The sequence below is a fragment of the Eleginops maclovinus genome, chromosome 9 (assembly GCF_036324505.1).
Source record: "Eleginops maclovinus isolate JMC-PN-2008 ecotype Puerto Natales chromosome 9, JC_Emac_rtc_rv5, whole genome shotgun sequence".
NCBI classification, from domain to species: Eukaryota; Metazoa; Chordata; class Actinopteri; order Perciformes; family Eleginopidae; genus Eleginops; species Eleginops maclovinus.
Window position 1 is genome coordinate 11773008 of NC_086357.1, and position 18733 is coordinate 11791740.

At 39.2% G+C, this 18733-nt stretch overlaps 1 protein-coding gene across 2 annotated transcripts in view; it reads right to left on the reverse strand.

Moving 5' to 3' along the window:
• The window catches only part of LOC134869563 (discs large homolog 1-like protein), a 97429-nt gene extending 81439 nt beyond the window's left edge, over positions 1-15990 (reverse strand). Inside the window, exons 1-4 of one of the 2 annotated variants that reach the window (XM_063891268.1) lie at positions 15574-15990; positions 14257-14430; positions 10361-11207; positions 8547-8643 (exon numbers count right to left, since the gene is read on the reverse strand). In XM_063891268.1, the coding sequence (XP_063747338.1) occupies positions 8547-8643; positions 10361-11207; positions 14257-14430; positions 15574-15592 (1137 nt within the window). In that variant the 5' untranslated portion in view covers positions 15593-15990. The remainder of the gene's footprint in view (positions 1-8546; positions 8644-10360; positions 11208-14256; positions 14431-15573) is intronic. The other variant, XM_063891269.1, reaches the window with a different exon arrangement.
• Positions 15991-18733: the final 2743 nt, after the last annotated feature.

Consider the following 18733-nt stretch of genomic DNA (forward strand, 5'->3'; position numbering starts at 1 on the left):
CTCTGCAGAAATATAATTTGGGTACCCAACATGTTGGTGTTTTCATCTTATACACAGTGCCACTATGTGGTAAAACATAGACACAGCAGTACAGGCAGAATATTGTGCAATTAAATGTAAATAGTTTGGGTTTTTCCAACATTGACAATGAAATGTAAAGGTATATGGTGTTATAGCATCAACATTCTTCAGTAAGGTTTAGCCTATGAGCTGTAACATAGTTATCAATACTGTATGTCTAATGAGTAATACATTGCATAGTCGATGTATTACTCATTAGATTAAATGTATTTTTCATGAGTGAAATCAATATTTAATGGAAGGAAATGTGTTAATGGCCGTATAATGTAGTTGAGCCCTATGTTAACTTTAGTGAAACAGCTTCTCTTCAGTCCATTCCAACAAATCTTTATTCATCTTTCCTTATTTTTTATGTATTATTACTCAAAACCGCTGCATTTTTACTATAGTTGCTATACTTTAGAGGCCTACAATAGGGCTTAATCTTTTTGATCCACATTACACAAGTAAGTAAACCTGAAACTTAATTATTCTGACAGACTGAGGTTATGGGTTCCCCAATCCACGATTAAACTGAGCCGTTTAACTTCCACCTCTTGAAAATTCAATGATATGATTAACCCGAACTGAAATAAACTCTGCTCAATGCTTCACTTGTATGTTTGTGCATGTGTTGGTATATCTGAATGTGAGCATTGATGTGTGTAGCTCCTCAGAGATTAGTCATCTGCTCAATGGGATTAGTTGACCTGGCTGTACTCAGGTATGACCCCTGCTGAACTATTTAATGTCAGCTTGCTAGCACGTTAGCTGAAAAGGGGGGGATCACAGACAATAAATTCATGTTGCTGCGAAAACAGTCAAAACACCTGATAACAGCAGCAGTAAAAAAGGTAAATGTGAACTCAAATTATATAAGGACACCCTTAAACTACTGCTCCTCCAAGAGTCCCAAAGAGTTTTTTTACTGCTTGCCCGCTTTTCTCAGAAAGGTGATTTACTTTCAGAAACAAGCACTTGTCAGTCCTAGCCTCAAGAGGTGACCATGGTAACCAGCCAAGTTTGGGTGACTGCGACTGAGGTTTGGAACCTGATGTGAGCTGCCCATGACCTTGCACTGCTTCCAGATTTGGCTTAGTTACAGAGATATCAACTATAGACAGATTTATGCTGAGACACAGTTCCAGTTAGCAGAACCCTAGCCAGCTTCAGGCCAGTTTATGTGACTTGTGGTTTGCCCATGCCAAAAAGTCATACTAAACAAAATAACCCATCAAACTTCATAGTAGTTTCAATTATTGTACCAACCGCTGATATTGTATTTGTGATTGTGTGTGGCTCGCGTATTACGATGGAGTACCTTTTCAGTGGCATAATGTTGTTATGATTTAGTCTCGCTTACTTCCATCTCTTTACATTCATGATGTCTCAAGGCCTAAATCAAAGTTATACATTTAACAATTTCCAATTCACTTTCCCCCCAACCTTCAAGGGTCAGAGCCACAAACAAGTTGATACAACATGTGTTTTCTGTTAATCAATTAGAAACAGAACCTGCACTTTAAACTGTTTATTAATTCCTGTTTGCATTTCCAAAAAAGAAGTCTAAATGAAGCTTAACTTGCCTATGTTTTATCTTGCTCTCTTCTGTACATTTGTTGAACATAGCTTTATGTTTTCCATTGTGGTCAGAGTCTCACATGGAAAGCAGCATTAGCAGGACGATATCTTTAATGTTAAAGTACTGACCTGTGGAACTAGACTAATTGCTCTTAATTACTCAGCTTCACTCGGTCCTCTGCCAGCATCGCTGATCTCTAGCACCTACAGTTCTGTGAAACCATGCAACAGGGATCGGATCAGTGTTTTACGAAGGATGTGACACATCTTGTTCCAGGACTATTTGAAAGGCGTCTGTGAAACTAATATGTTAGAGGGCCAACCTGTACTGTAGACAGGCTTTGAAAACTGGTGATGAGGGATAACATGGATATTTTTTTTTGCAATGTGTTCTTATTTGTTTGTTTAATACGTACGGATTACGGGATGTGAACATTACATGTACAAATATAGATGATAAACTCAGATGTTTTGATTCAAAAGGCTTTGAAACCATTCAAATTGTACATGCAAAAACAAAGCGCTAGGTTTGAAATTCACCAAACACAGGTGTGTAAAAGGTCAATTAGGGACAGTGATTAAACTCAGTTGACCTTGCTACCCTACTATAAAAAAGCTATTTTCTTAAGTGAACCACACAGCAGGTGAATGAGAGAATACATAGTTATTAAAGTAAGTGAAAATACGTTACATTGACTGAGGATGAAGAGTTGCAACGGTCCATCTTCACATGTAGCCTTTGAACCGGCCCGGTAGGTGTCAGCCCTTCTACAAGCAGGGCTACCCAAACACCTACAGACCTAAGTCCAATTCTTCAAAACACGTGCGGATCTTCTCTAATATTTGGCTGAATTTCTCATGGAGTGAGCACAGCTCTACAGTACAGAGCGGTGTTAGTCCTGCTGCAGATGCATAGCTTTGGGCTCAATAGTCCTACAGCTGCTTGGGAAGTTCTTTCCCTCCTCTGATCTCCTCTCATGCCTCCACCGTTGATTAATTTGTCCGCCGTGCCCCCCTCCTCAAAAGTTACATCAGAGCACCAGCTGGACAGTTGCACAGATGGATGGATTGATGTAGTGTGGAGTTTTCTGGAAGGAATCCAGTAAAATAATCAAGAAAAGCCAAATATATGGAGAAACTCCTGCTCATGCACACCAGATCGCTTCTCTGCTGTTGGTCTCTGTGAGTGTCGCTTTCATTTTCCCTTTCTATTCTCTCCTTTGTCCCACTTAAAATAGATCCACCTCTGTAAAGTCTATTAGCAGCCTAAGGTAAGCCTCTTATGAAGAGACTCTTGCTCTCTTGGAAAACGGGAGGCCAGTCACACTCAGTAGGACCAAACAACAATCACACACTAATAACACCAGGGTGGGATTTAAGACCAGAAGAAAAGAGGATTTGTCGAGATAGAGAAGAAAATCCACTGAAATCCACATACTGTAGGTTTGACAATCTCCACAAGCATAGATAGTGATACATATATTTTAAAATAATGTGATTCATTTTTGGTTGGGTAGAATACTGTTAACTTTAGATGTGATTGCACTGTCAGGAATAAATATGCCATATACTTCCTGGTTGAATCTGTGTGCATGTGTGCACTGGAAGCTTGTTGCATTTTGTTTTATGTTATTGTTAATGTAACTAAATGAACATGCTACGAGCATAGGAAATATTTAGGTACGAAAAAAGGTCTTGATTCTTTCTGTTTACCGAGAATGCACATAGTAAACGATTCAAAGAGGGTCAAAGAGGGAGATCGAAGTAAGAAATGTATCAATCATTCTCCAGCAGTAATCTAGCGGTCTTGAGCTCAGGAAACACCCTCTGTTCTTTAATCTATTATCTTAATGAGATAAAAGGGATTAACCGGATGAATGTGAGATGGAAACCCAGCAGTCTGTCTGTGTATCTGCAAACTGTGTGTGTGTGTGTATGCGTGTGTGTGTGTGTGTGTGTGTGTATGTGTATGTGTAAGTGTATGTGTGTTGTGTGTGTATGCGTACTGTATGTGTCAGTCCTCTAGCACATTCTACTTTTCAATAGATCCCTATCAACCAGGAGACCAGTCAGCTTCTTCATAAAGTGTATTGTTTTATCAGAGTTTTGTAGCCAAAACCTCACAATCCCTGCGTTAGCCGGCACGAGGGGAGTTCCTCATGCTCCTGACTGTTCATAAGTGAGTTCACAACATGCCTCCAAGAGGGTATTTCTTAGTAATGCGGGAGGATCCCCTCTGGGTCAAAGTGGATGTCCTTCAAACAGACAATGTGGTATAAACACTTAAGTAGAGTCCACGAATAAGCACAATCAAGACTGAGTCCATAATGAGATTGAGTCTGAATCAAGATCCAGAGGGCGCCAAGACCAACCTTCTACTAAGATAGAACCAATTAATTAATATTTAGATTATCTTACAGTAATTGTATAGTTTAATCAAAAGTAGTTCAGAACAAATTACAGTTTTTTATTTTTTTATTTGAGTGCCAGGTGGTGTAGAGCGTTTATATGGGTTATGAAGAAAGATTGTAGAGTAGCTAAACTAAGTTGTATAAAAACAAATGAAAGAAGTTTACACAGATCAATAAAGGATAAAGGAGAGTAGGAGAGTTCATCTAACAGGGCTGTGGGGGTACCTCAGACCACACAGGTTGGGAACCTCTGGTCTAGCCTTCAAGTTATCTAGCAGCATGGAAGAACAAAGTCTGTTATAGTGCAATGTGAAAAGACACTAAGCAAGACTAATGGCTGATGAGAATGTACAGCAAAAGGTCTGCACAAGCTGTACCTCTAGCAATCATAAATACGATATTACAGCTAGTTTAATTGTATTTTGAAATAAAGTGGTAGTAGGGTTGATAAAAAGTGCCAGAATCTCCTCCCCCGTGCTTTTATAATTAAAAAAAAATAAAGCTTGCTAAGTACAAACATGTATGTCGCTTTCTGAAAACCCAGTCTACATTAGGCAACCATTGGCCAGGTGTGCAAAAAGAGATGAAGTATTCAAGATTTGAACTTTTCTCTCCATGATTTGACAATATTTACTACTTCTGCCCTATTTCATGTGCACAAATATCATGAATATCTTCGAGAAGAGAATATCCTACAGTGTGTTTTGTTACCATTATTTGAACAATTATTGCATGTTGCCCCTCTTGGCTTTCCATATTTCCACTTGGAAAGTGTACTTTGTTCAACTCTTGACAGTTGTGAAAGTCTTTATCCTGATTGACTTTAGACGAGATCTGAATACATGTAGTAAAATACCCTGGGCTTTAAGCTTTGTTCTATACAAGCTCACAGTGGTTCTGCTGCTTTCAAATGGGCCATGCAATTTCGAAGTATGCACATAGGTGCCACGAGTTCTCTCCAGTCAACCAGCGGATCCGTCCGTTATCTACACAGCCAGCCAGCTAGTCAGATAGCTAGTCCTTTGAAGTGTGTGTCCTATCAACCCAGTTTCTTGTCTCTCTGGGCATCACATGTTGTCAGACCAACAGCTGAGCAACAGCTCGGCGGTCCCATTAGAGTCGCTTCGCTAGAGCACAGCCCGCTCCTGTAAAAATATCACCTTATAGTCTCACAAAGCACAGCAGACCATTTGTGCAATAAGTAACCTGTCACCGATGTAATGTGACTGGAGCACTTTGTGTACCATCCTTTAACAAGACTGTGGTTTGTCGTAAAATGTTTCATTTGGTTGTCCGAAGTAGATTTGCTGTGCATATTTAAGTCTCACTTTAAATAAAAAATCAGAACCGTTCTCATTTAAGAGTAATTCACACATACTTTGAAACATACAAATGAAAGGGTTAACTGTCATAAAACAATAAATGTGACAAAATCATCACAAAATAGGTTAAGAGACCATTTTCTCCATGGCTGCAAATCAACACTGTTTACTTTGTTTATCTTCCATTCCCCTCTGCTCAACTCCAATCCGCTCTCTTCCTGTGTCTCACCTTTGTTGTGAGGATGCAGATGCAGTCCATCCTCACTAGTCCGAGCGGTGAACTTTCACCGTAACATCTTCCAGCTGCTACTTTCACCACTCACCCGCTTGTTGCTTTTAGTGACATCCTTCTGCTATCTGTCCGTCTTTGTCTCCTCCTCCTCCCTCTCTTCTTTCATCACTCAATCTATCTCTCCTCCCTTCCTCATGTCATCTTCACCTGTCCTTTCATCGGAGCATCCAGAGAGGACTTCTATTCTAAAATAGAGGCGGATTCGGAAACATGGCAGCTGTCCCGTCGCACCTCTGCCCGCCCTCTTGTTTTCCAGCTGCCGTCTGCGTTTTATGGCAGCTGGTAGCCACATTTTGACTTCAAGAAGTGCATGGCTCAGAATATATGTCCGCGCAGACCCTGAACACACTCAGCACACACAAAAAAGGGCAAAAATATCGAGACAGGCGCAGAAACGCATACACATGAATGAACAGGCAAACACTCACACAGACAGACTTTTATTCACAGACGTAAGCACACACACACACACACACACACACACACACACACACACACACACACACACACACACATAAATACTTATACTACACACAGGCACACTCACACACCACTCTGCTGTTTTATCAGGTCAGGAGTGGGGGGGTAGACTGAGTGAACAGTAACAGCAGTAAAGCAATGGATGCTCTACTTTCAACTTTGGGAATAAGTGAAGTTAAAGCTCGTTGAAGCTTCACCCTAAGAAGGGATTAACTCCAGATGCTATTTTTTGTGTATGTTGGATAAGAAATATAACAATGTACTGTACTACAAGTACAATACAAGACAAGCAGGGCAGATATTGATCAGATCATCAGATGCTATACATCTCACATCCCCAAAAATACCACACAATTGAGTGTGTTTTTTTTTATTTCTGTCTTACTCTACATCTGTGCAGCTCCAGCCTTCTCTGGCCCAGCAGTCATCGATGGTTCTCTCATGATACTCACCACATTTTAAAATCCAGTTACTGATATTGAGCAATGCAAAAGCAAACTAGAATAAGCACCTTGTTGTTGTATGCTTCCACCAACCAGTCAAGAGTCAGTCTGCAATTATATCCGCCAAAAATTGTAAGATTTATTTAACTAAATAGCTATCAATATAAAAGAAACTGTATTTCATCTTACTGTACAATTTTGATCTTTACATTTTGTTTTTGTATAATCATATTCTATTTTCGTATTTGCTTGAACTTTTTTTAAATGTTTATATCTTAATATTTTTATTTTTTATTTATTTATTTTATTATTGTTTTATGTCTTACAGCACCGGAAAAAAATTAAGAGACCACTGCAGCATTATCAGTTTCTCTGGTTTTACTATTTATAGGTATGTATTTTAGTTAAATTAATTATTTTTCTTCATGTAGAGATTTAAGGAAGATTTGGAGTGTTCTCTTAATTTTTTCCGGAGCTGTATATAACTATGTTGCATTGATGGAGGAGCTCGGTAGTTAAGATTTCCATTGCCATTACTACACTGTAACTTATGTGCATATGCCATTAAAACCTATGAATCTTGAATCCCTAGCATCATTTTATACCATTGTGTGTAGTGCTAGCTTACGATTTGTTTAGGTACAGCCAGAAAGGGATTTTTAAGGCCACAGTGACCTTCATCTTAACCCACAAAATCAAAGAATTGCTTCCTTGAGTCCAAGTAGACGTATGAGCCAAAAGCGAGAAAAACCTTCCAACCATTGCGATTATTATCCATCACTTTCAAAATGTTACTATTTTTGCCTTTTCAAAGACAATAAAACCAAATTTCCAGTTTCTAATTATTATTGTATGAAATAATTAGGATCACCTAGGCAGGACATGAATACTGCAGCCCAAACCAACCCGAACACAATACAGGCAGTATTTAACTGTGGGGGCAAATGTATCCTGATATACAAACCTAAATGTATTAAAACAGCTTTTCACTATAAGTCAAAGCAAGTTAACATTAAATCAAATTTCCCAAGATGTAAGCTATCAGCAGCAGAAGATCAAAGCAGATATGTGTGCAGTGTAAGCCTGTGTTCAAACAGCATTTAACCACACAATGCCATTTCAGCAATATCAACAAGCGAAACTAGTTGCATGAGCCTATCTCTAAATAAAATGTTACTGAACTGAATTGATTCCCCTTGTCATATTATGTAATGAAATGTAAGCCAACGTCCAAACAGCCAGCCTGCATAAACGATCTGTCCATCTAACTCAGCTCTCTGCAGCCACCAGCCCCTCCGCATGCACTGCTGCAGAGGAGACGTGCTGTCATCAGTAAGGAATTGTTTTCATAAATACTTCCATTTAGACACGAAAAAACAATCAAAGTAATGCCTCTATGTTTTTTCTCATTTTTAACAATTATTATTCATCTGTGTTTGCAATAGCAGGGTGAACCTTGACCCCTTTTTATTCATAATCTGCATCCTTAAAAAAACAGTATAATAGCATGAAACCAAACGGGCACAGATAAAAAATGTGGTGCAACACAGTGAAAGAACTTACCTTTAGAGGTTCTGACACTAATTCTGACAAAAGACAGTCTTCAATATGTACTTTTTCAAGCAGCATTAAGCCCACATCAAGCAACTTCAAAGCAAATGTATACACTATCTGAAAAATCTGATTATGGTGAACCAATATGGACAATGACAACAACAAGGAAATCTCTGCCACGTGACCATAGAAACATTTAAATGGGATTCAGTATATCAACCAAATGGACAAAATCTCCTACGCAAAAGGAGAGTAGAGTCGTGCAGCCATACTGTAACCTCAACTTTGCCACCCAGAAACTGAGATCACCCTCCTTTGGAAAGAAAGCACATTTTATTCTCTGGGCAGAGATGCCTTGTAATTTTCCCAGGGCACTGATACTACAGAAGCAGAGGTGTCTTACCTTGTTGGGGATCAGTGGGCTTGTAGCTGGCCGGGGGCTGGCTGGACCGTGGCTCGGGCTGGTGGAGGTGACTTTAACAGGCCCGGGGCTGGTTGGACTAGAAACAGATAGCAAGGAGAGAAGGTGTATAGAGATTTACTCTGAAAAATGTGTGTTATTATTCTCCACTTCTACACCTGAATTCCCAAAAGCAAACAAAATACAGTGTTGACTGAATATCTGTCACCTGCCTTATGGGAAAAACATGCAATTTCATGTTGTGTGTTTTGCCATTTGTTGGAAATAGATAAAAGGAATGTGTAAGTTTAAGCAGGATAGCTAAAGTGCAATGGCTGTCCAGTTAGGAAGAAGGACCGTCTGTAGTAACTTGAACAACACCTACAAAATATTGATCAATAAGCTATAGTTTCTGCTAGCTTTAAAGGTCACCTATTATGCAACATGCACTTTTTGATGTCTTTTATACATAAATATATGTCCCCGTTGTGGACAGTAGACTCACAAAGTGTTGAAAATACAACCCTCTGTCTTTCATGACGTCATAACCAAACTGTGGGCTGGCTTTACATTGGACTGGCAACGTCCCATCCTATCGTCCCCCATATAGAGTAGGCGCGCTAAATCCCCTCCACAGCATCTCTGTGTTCGTGTGTTCAGCAGGATGTCTGCAGGAGGGACTTAGAGTTCTTGTATAATGGCGTTTATGTAAGGGTTAATGTGCAGTGAGGCAGTCATTATGGGGAAAAGAACACTGGACAGGCTGGTCAGGGAGCCCCACGCGAATTACACGGCCAGATGCTAAACAAACTAACTCTACTCCCAATATTAATTGAACTGATGTTATTGACTCAAAAATGATCGTATTTCTTCCGCTAAGAAAAAAAGCTCTGTTAGACGGCGCACCAACGGCTGGAACTGCGACAACAATGACTTTATGGCAGTACGCTACTGACCGAGGTTTTCTGTAACTACTCTAGTCTGTTCACAGTTTCTGATCCACTTACAAGTCCTTACACACTGCAGAGCCCATATCTTGTTCATTTTAGTATTTACTTCCTGTCTGTCTTCTTCTTGTGATTATCTGACGTCCAGTGCTCTAACCTCTTTCTCTTTCTTGATCCTCCTTAACAACGGTCCATAAATCCTTGACAGCGATCTGTACTACGATTAACAATGTGTCACATGTTCGGAATTGACCAAATCAGAATCGAGTATTCAACTAAACCATGTAATAAATAGGGTAAACACTGAAGAAAGAAAATGTCAAACTATGTGCTGTATCAGCAACAACGTGCGACATTTCACAGAGAGAGAGAGAGAGAGAGAGAGAGCTGCATGACGCTGCAAAGGGGCGTGGCCAGCTTCAGCTCAGCTCAAATTTAAAGCGACAGTCGCAGAATCAGCACTTCAGGAACAGGGCTGAAATAGAGGAGTATGAGGCATGGCTACAGTGGGGGATCTGTTTTGTATTTTGAGGAAAACAGTTCACAGACATGTTGTGTATGGCATTTGGCCCTACAATATAATTTGTTCAAATATAGCATGATTGGGGACCTTTTAGCATTCATTTTTTCTTCTACATTACCTTTACGCAACTATGAAACAGGATGCATCAAAATGTAACTGAAGCTATTCTTTGTTTTTTGTTGTGTCCACATCTTTGGTGTTCATTTCTCATTGCTGTAATGTTTATCCCAAACATAACGTATCAATTTGGAATGGGAAAATGTCAGTACAATCCTGCTAACCTTTAATATATATATATATATATATATATATATATATATATATATATATCTTGACATAGGACATACCTCAAATGAAGCCCTTGAGTCAAAGGCCCTGTAGGGCTCCTGGGACTGCGAGTGATGAAACTAAACTTTCCCTGGTTGGGGCTGGTTGGACTCGTGCTGGGAGTGACTTTGCCTGAGTCCTTGGTGGTCAGAGGTGATGTAGAGACTACCACAGCGTCTGTGACTCTGATGGGACCTGGGCTGGTGACAGGACTACCGCTTTTTGGGGTGAGTGTGCCCGGAGAAATTGGAAACACAAAGCCCTCGGTGGTGCTGGAGACGAGGGCCGAGACAGTCGTCAGGTTGGGGTGCGGAGAGAAGGAATCACTCTGTGGAATGGTGGAGGAGGTGGAGCTGGCCACAGAAACATTGGAGTTGGTGGCAGTGAGTTGAGGCTTTGCTCCATTCAGTGCTGATCTAGGAGGTTTTTTTATCGGGCATTTGGAGGTTTCTACACCATTCACTGGGGCTCCGGGGGAAGCAGAGGGAGAAGAGGGCAGAGAATCAGACGCCAATGATTTGGAGGCTCCTGGTTGGACAGGAGGGAGAGGAGCGCGATACTTGACCTTGGCTGGCTGTGACTGCGGTGAGACAGACTGAGATGTAGGGGAAGACGGTTTTGATGTGGGTGTCCCGGATGGGAGTGGAGCAGCATGGGACTTGATCGACCTGGGTTTGGGGCTCAGAGGTTTTAGTGGGGATGATCCTTCACAAGCCGGGGGGCTAAGGGAACCCGAGGGGGGCTGTGACTGGGGAGAAGGCTCTGCCGGTGGGTTAGAGGAGGCAGGGAGACTCCAGGGACCGGATGTCTGGTCCACAGAACTGTCACTGTCTGTGAGGATGGTCAACTCGTAGTACTCCTGGATGTCTGGGAGGACAAGAGAATAGATTAGAGCCAGGATGATTGAGTGAACGGTTAAGTGGATTAGTTAATGAAGTAATGACACTTTAAACGGATGAATGCATGACTATATTAATAAAGACTTTCTAATTACAAAACCAAAACAATGAATGAATATTTGACCCTCAGGCAATGTGTTCTCCAAAGGATACAGAGCAGAAGAGCTGAAGAGATGAGATGATTATTCAAAGATTAAGATAAGATAAAATAAGAATTACTTTATTATTCCCCGGCTGGGATTTTTTTTTGTGTTGCATCAGCATAATACAATACAAGTCATCGCACATAATAGAAAATAAATTAACAATAAGAAATAAACAATTCTAAAGTATGAACATCTCAAAGAAGAAATAGAAATAAAAATAAACCGGCATTTTATATATATAAATATATATATAAATATATATTTATATATATATATATAAATATATACAGCTGCGCAAAAAATTAAGAGACCAATTCAGCATTATAATTTTCTGTTGTTTCATTTTTATAGACATGTTTTTGAGTTAAATGATTGTTTTTTCTTTTTTTGGGGGCGGTATTCTATAAACTACTGAAAACATTTCTCTGTGTTTGAATTAAACAGACACTGGAATGATTGCCATACATGTAGAGATAAAGATTTAAGAAACATTTGGAGTGGTCTCAATGTTTTCTGGGGCAGTATATACAGTTGACTATGAAGATAAATAATCGATAAACTATCAGACAAATAAACACTATTGAAGTTAACAAAATATAAAGCAGGATATTATTTTCATACTAGTGCAGTGAATGGGATATTAAATAAAACCTAAATGTACAATGTAAAGTGTCAAGTGAGAATGTTGTGTTCCATTAAGCAGCTATTAGATGAATAATTAGTATATATTTCAAAATGTATCACTTAAAAAGTAAAATCAGCTTCTGGTTTTATCTTCTCCAAACTGAGGTTTTATTTGTTTTCCATAAATGTAACCTGAATATATTTGGGTGGTCAAAGTGTGGGCTCAGTAAAGCTGAACATGTGTGTACTGTACAACTGATAGAGGTCATGGGAAAACATACGCATCCAATTCAACTAGAATACAAATAATAGTTATTTGAAGCTCTGTAAAGCTGTTCCCAATCCAGTAGAAAACCTTCATCACTACTGTACGGAGGAGAAACTGCCAATACACTTTTGACCTCTAGTGGAAGAACAATGGCACTGCAACCATATTTAACAGAAGAGAATTAGTTCATTATTCTGTCATTTTCCTTTTTAAAAAGATTGAACACAGACCCAATTAGATTCACTTGTATTATTTATGGTCACTTTCCCCTCTCTGCATACACAACTGACAGTTCCACACTAACGCATACATATGGTTCTTAGCGCACACTGCTAACTCAAACAAGTGGTCATAAAAAGATGATGAAGAGGAAGAACAACAGAGGTGCAGTTTGTGGGAAGAGGAAAGGGAAGATATAGACAGTTGAAGGATTGTGTGTGAAGAGAAAAACGGGAATAAAGTGAAGAGGGATTTTAAAAGCACCATACATAGAAATAAACATATATCAGGCATCAAGGAACGGAAATAAATACAGCCACATACACACAAATAAACACTTTCAGACATGTTACATTACAGAATAGGCTAACCATATTTAAGAAAAAAGTCAATAATAAATAATACTGAAAAACGGAAGCCAGTGCTGTTGTTTTAAGACACAGCTTGAAAACGGAAGACATTCGATTTAAAGGTCAAAGTCACAAACAGGATTTCAGGCTCCTGTTTAGTGAACAGCACACACACATGCTCACACACAGAAAGCAGTGTTACTGTAGGAACTAAAAGGTGTGGGCGTGGCACAAAGCAGGTAGAGAACCAGTTTTTTTAACAACATGAGCCTAGTTCACAACAAGCAGATCAAACCAGTTCGCCACAAGCTGTTAACTCTCGGGAGGAATTCATACTCGCAACACATTCACTGAATGTATGCAGGCTTTTCACAAAGGGTTCCAGTGTTTGCTGTGACAGGCCACATCTCGCCTACATGGCAGTGGTCTGATCTCAATTTTCTGGTGAAAGAAAGCCATGTGATAGTACAAGTTATGGTAGAAACCGTGAACACTATGCTACCACAGCGCTCCTCTCCTTACCTAAAGATCAGTCAGTCAAACAAAAGCCAAACCTCCTTAGCTTATTCGGACAAAAGAACACTAAAGCCAATCTGTCTTCACGCATTCATATTGAGTCCCAAACACAGTTTCCTTCCTGTCCAATAAAATACACTGCTCCGTCAATGGTTAAGACATAAAAGCAACCTTACTGCATCAATAGCACACAGAGCACTTTTTTGTTTTTGAAACCAGCACAAGTACAAATTTAAAGGGTCACGAAAAAACATTGGCATCCAGTCATAGAGACAGTTTCTGTTTTATACGACAAGGTTTTGAAATCCACAATTATGTTTCAAAATAGCTAACTAAAATGTCTCTCTAAGAACCATGTCCCAGTTTAAACTGCCTATAGCGAAGTTAAAAGTTTATCCCAAACTTAACCTAGAGGGAAATTAATATGTTCACATGATTTGGATAATTACACACTTCTCGCTAACATTACTATGCTGATTTCAATTTGTTATTCTCTGGTAATACAATGTTAAAATGTAGCCTAGGGCAGGAAAAATATGCAATACATGGATAAGAAATAGGGATTTAGAAATGTTCTATATATTTAGAAGTATTTATTCTGGTACTCAAGGACACTTTAGATGTTAAAATGTACGAACTATTACTTTCATTATTATAATATATCTGCTTGTATATCTTCTGATCTATAACATGTGCGAATAATGAAAAATTAAAAATGATCAAAATGATTTGGCTTATACCTTCTAGTAATGGACTCCTCATTATGGGATTAATCACTGAAACTGTAACCAGCAGATAAATGCTAACTGAAGCTTTGAAAATAGAAGGTATAAATGGATGTATAAAGGTAAAGTCATTGGCAGAGTATCTGAAAATTCAAACTGATGTCCTTACCAAGCAGAGCACTGAAGAGCTGACTTTGGAAGACATTGATGACTCGGTCTAGGGACTGCTGCAGCTGGGAGTCCTCCTCCACGCGGCCCTTGCTCCGGCTCTGGTTGTGGTTCTGCTGTCTCTGGTCAAGTTTGGTCCGGTACTGCTGTAGGAGCTCCAGGGCCCGCTGAGCATCTAAATATAAAGATATACATGTAAATAACTGAAAGCCTTTTTTTCCCACTAGTATTGACTAACATACAACTCTCCAGGCACTCTAAAGTAGAGTAAGGAGATTAATGTGTGTTAAAAGCCTCCATTAATTGAGGATTAGTATGGTTATAAACTCAGACCTCACAGGGGTCTTCCTCAGGGCGAAGCTGATATAAAACAGATTGATAATACCTGGCTCTGTTAGTAGTGAGGGTGGACACAGGTGTAGGTATAATGTTTTCTTTCAGTTTCTGTCTCAGCTATTGCCAGTTTGCTAGTGTTTGACATGACTTGAACATTTGACAGCAACTAAAAATGAAAAGTATTTCTTCTTCCATAGGACATCTGCCTATGTAGCCTATAGGATGTTATAGTATGCGCTTTCTGTGAAATGGGAACTACGATTACGTTTTATTACTATGGCTTTTTATTAATTCTAAGTCTAATGCAAAAGGTCATGAGGGCAATAGAGTTTATGGTGTGAAAGAAGGAGCAGACTACTTTCCAGGCTCCATGGCACACTGAACAACTGATTAAACCGGAAGCACTGAGAGTATCAACATCTAACTGTAACCAATGCAACTTGCTTTGAATGACAGTCTGACTTTGCAACATATTGATCCTTTACGTACGACTTAGCTAATGTAAAACCACATAAATCAAGCGTTTTCAGATATGAATTGGTTGCACTTTCATTGCAATGCTTTACTGTAATACGGAATGCAATCAACAATAGGCAAAGTCAAAAATGTTAAGCTGAATTCCTCATGTCTTTACATTGCAGTGCATAACACACTGTGTAGTAAGCAGATTTGTAAAAATGAAAACAAGCTAACGTGGGTGGATAACTTGTGTGCCGAATTCACCACAGTGTGTTAATATTATTACAATATTTTAATGTGTGATATATTGGATATGAGTGCAACAATTAACAATTCAGTGTTAAATTGTCGGTGTTTTATAGAAGTTTCGCGAAATCGAGGGCATTTCACTGAGTTAAGCGACAACAACGCAACATTTTCAGCGTTGTAAAAAACTATGTTTTAGATATTGTTCCTTAAACAAAATAAAAAATGTATAGGAATAAATTACAGAAGTAGAAATAAATACTTAATAACTATTTACCTTTCTGTCGCACAGGCATGGTGACACGCTCCTTCCTCTCACGGGGGGCTGGTCTCTGTGTCGCTCTGATAGTCTCTGTTATTGCAGATGTGTATGTCTCTCCCGGGACAGCCTGCCTCCAAACTGGGACACCAAACTGACACCACTACAGTCTACTACACCAACCTGTCTTTAAATCAGAAGGAACACTTTTTATGGTGTTTTTAAGTCCAAGAAAAGCCGTCACAGCGGCGGAGGAAGAAATTAAGCGCTGGTATTAAACGTTGACAGTCACCGCGTGGACTTAGTACCCGGAGATTGTTTTCATTCTCTACTTCTCTTTCACTTTAACTCTTCCTCTCTGTCTTGCTCTGGGGAAACTAGTCCAGTCCATTTCTTCATTCAGGTGACTTGACTCCAATACGCTGTCCGACCGGTTCTTCGGCTGATGAACACATACTCACACACTCAAAGGTCCCTAAAAGACACACACACTCACAGTCGTGCACACACCTCAAAACACAAAATAGCCAGTTTGTGTCTCTTCTTGTTTTCGTGTTTTGTCATGTTAAATAGCTGCTGTTCAGAGAACAAACGCCAGGTTTATTCCAGGGCAAACACTGGATCTACATCTAATCCACTCAGCTCTGAGTATAGATTTAGGTTTACAAACACTGATTGGTCTCCCAGAGGGAAATCTATTTAACCTTTCCTCCCCTGTTCCCTCTGTTTTATGGTGCTCCTGTTTATGGGAGTTTCCATACAGCATTGACTAAATTGACACAGATATGAAAAAAAAGGTGTAGTCAGATATAACAGCAAGAAGGAGGAATTTGTTTGTGTTTGGTCTATCTGGTCTCATACAAATACACAAAAACACTACCACAATCCAAAAAGCAAGGTGTATCACGGGGCTCCAATTTCAACGTAACAAGTGTAATCCCTCCATCTGCCTGGGCAAGTCCACCCTATGTGAGTTTGGTAGTTTTGTTATGGTAAACAGCTGTATTGTGTTGATTAGATTAAAAGCTTCTCTGTATAGGCGTGTCCTTATCTCCCAGCCTAGATCCATGTCAACTACCAGGGCCTAGTTTTCCCAAAGTGATGCCTCTTGAAGGAGTCGATCTACAAAGTGAAAGAATACCAAAATCCATGCCTTGTCATTTCAACATAAAAGAAAAGTTAGGTAGACGATTTAGAATATTCTTTCAACAAGTTGGTACTGTAGACTATTGCAAATTGCAATGTATATAACATATATATGTACTTTGAAACCTTGGGAAGCTCCCAGCATAAGAGCTTACAGTAAACTAACGTTTTATCCTAAACTAGAACCCAAGTCTCTTATTGTCCTCCAGCCATTTGATTAACTGAAAAATCACAGCTCGAAAATCTAAAATGTGCCTTTTCACAAATCCAAAACTGTCACCTCCACATCTATAGTTCAGCTGTGTTTTGTCAGTCAGGACTCTGTGACCGTTCATGTCAATGGGTTCAGCTATAACTGTAATGTTTCAAAATATATTTTCATACTAGTGGTTAAAATACACAAAATACATAGTGTACCTTTGTACTAAGAATGCTGTGTTACTTTAATTACCCTAAGCTAGCTGGTTCCCCATACTTTTGCTAAGCTAGGTTAAATTAATTCCTGTGCACTGGATGAACAGAGAGGAAATTGATATTGATTTTTCTCTTCAAACTGTGGAAAACAGAGCAAGCGAGTGTATTCCCCTATTTGTGTGAGTGCCTTTCTTTCTGACATTTGTATCAGCAGCATATTTAGAGTACTATTTGAACATTTAGGATAGATATCCATCTAACTCCAAACTTGTTGTTAAAGTAAAAACACAAATTATTAATGTCTGGCAATGCAACATTGATGACCGGTCAGTTCCATCCAGCATGTTGGACACAATATACTGTCTGTCTGTCTGTCTGTCTGTCTGTCTGTCTGTCTGTCTGTCTGTCTGTCTGTCTGTCTGTCTGTCTGTCTGTCTGTCTGTCTGTCTGTCTGTCTGTCTGTCTGTCTGTCTGTCTGTCTGTCTGTCTGTCTGTCTGTCTGTCTGTCTGTCTGTCTGTCTGTCTAAGGACTGCTTAATCTGCATCGTACACACACAGCCTACACAGCCGCTGAATGCAGGTCATGCAGACGGTCTCTGGTATTGTTATTGATCAGGTCAAGAGCTTATTGATAGCTTTGGTGGGTGCAAATACAAAACTCTCCCTCTCTATATTTTACACACACAAACATACACACACTGATGCCTGCATAAACTATGAGCTAGCGTGGGGAGAAATATATGCATGATTGTGTAAGTGGGTTGTTCTGACAGCACACAGAAGTATCTTTTTGTACAAATCAGTACAGTACCAGTAAAAGACAGAGTAAAGAAAAAGGGAACAAAAGAGAGTCATTCTGCTTTTGTCAATGCATGTGTTTGTGTATGTACTATTACCCTCTATTGTTAATTGTCCTCCTCTACCCGGTAAGCAGAGCTGTTCTACTGAGAGCACTGATGCCAGAATGGTTTAAAACAGATAAAGGAAAGAATGTTCAGCCATTTTTCTAAAGTTTCTTAATTACTCACATCCATGAGTAAAAGTAACAATAAAACACCTTAATATTCCATTAAAATTAAGTCCTTGCATGCAAGTAGAAAAACAGACATTACATCAGCAAAATATACTTACTGTTATTACACTCATTTTGAAAATTGGCTTATTTTTATGGGACTATTATGCCTATAACCATGTACAACAGCATCAACAATGTTGTTGAATCTGGTTAGTGTAGATCTGACTTTTTAGTCTAATCTATATGAATGCATCACATGTGTTAAGTTATACATGCATGAAAGTAGTGGAGTAATAATTACAATATCTGCTTGTAAAATGGGTGGTGTACGGTAAAGTCACATCACAATATCTTAATTAGCCATATCATTTGGTTACTATTTAATTTCCTTATCATTAAAATCCATCAATTATTGATAAGGTTGTGAATCAAGGCTAGTTGAGAAATCCAGCTATAGACAGCAGTAAAAGTCTCTCATCATATCAATTACACTTTTCATACAAACATTATAACTGATTTAGGACTTTATGAACAAGCTCCAGTTCTGTTTCCAGCAAACATCCATATGTAATTATAATCGATCAATGACAGACGCTTTTTCCT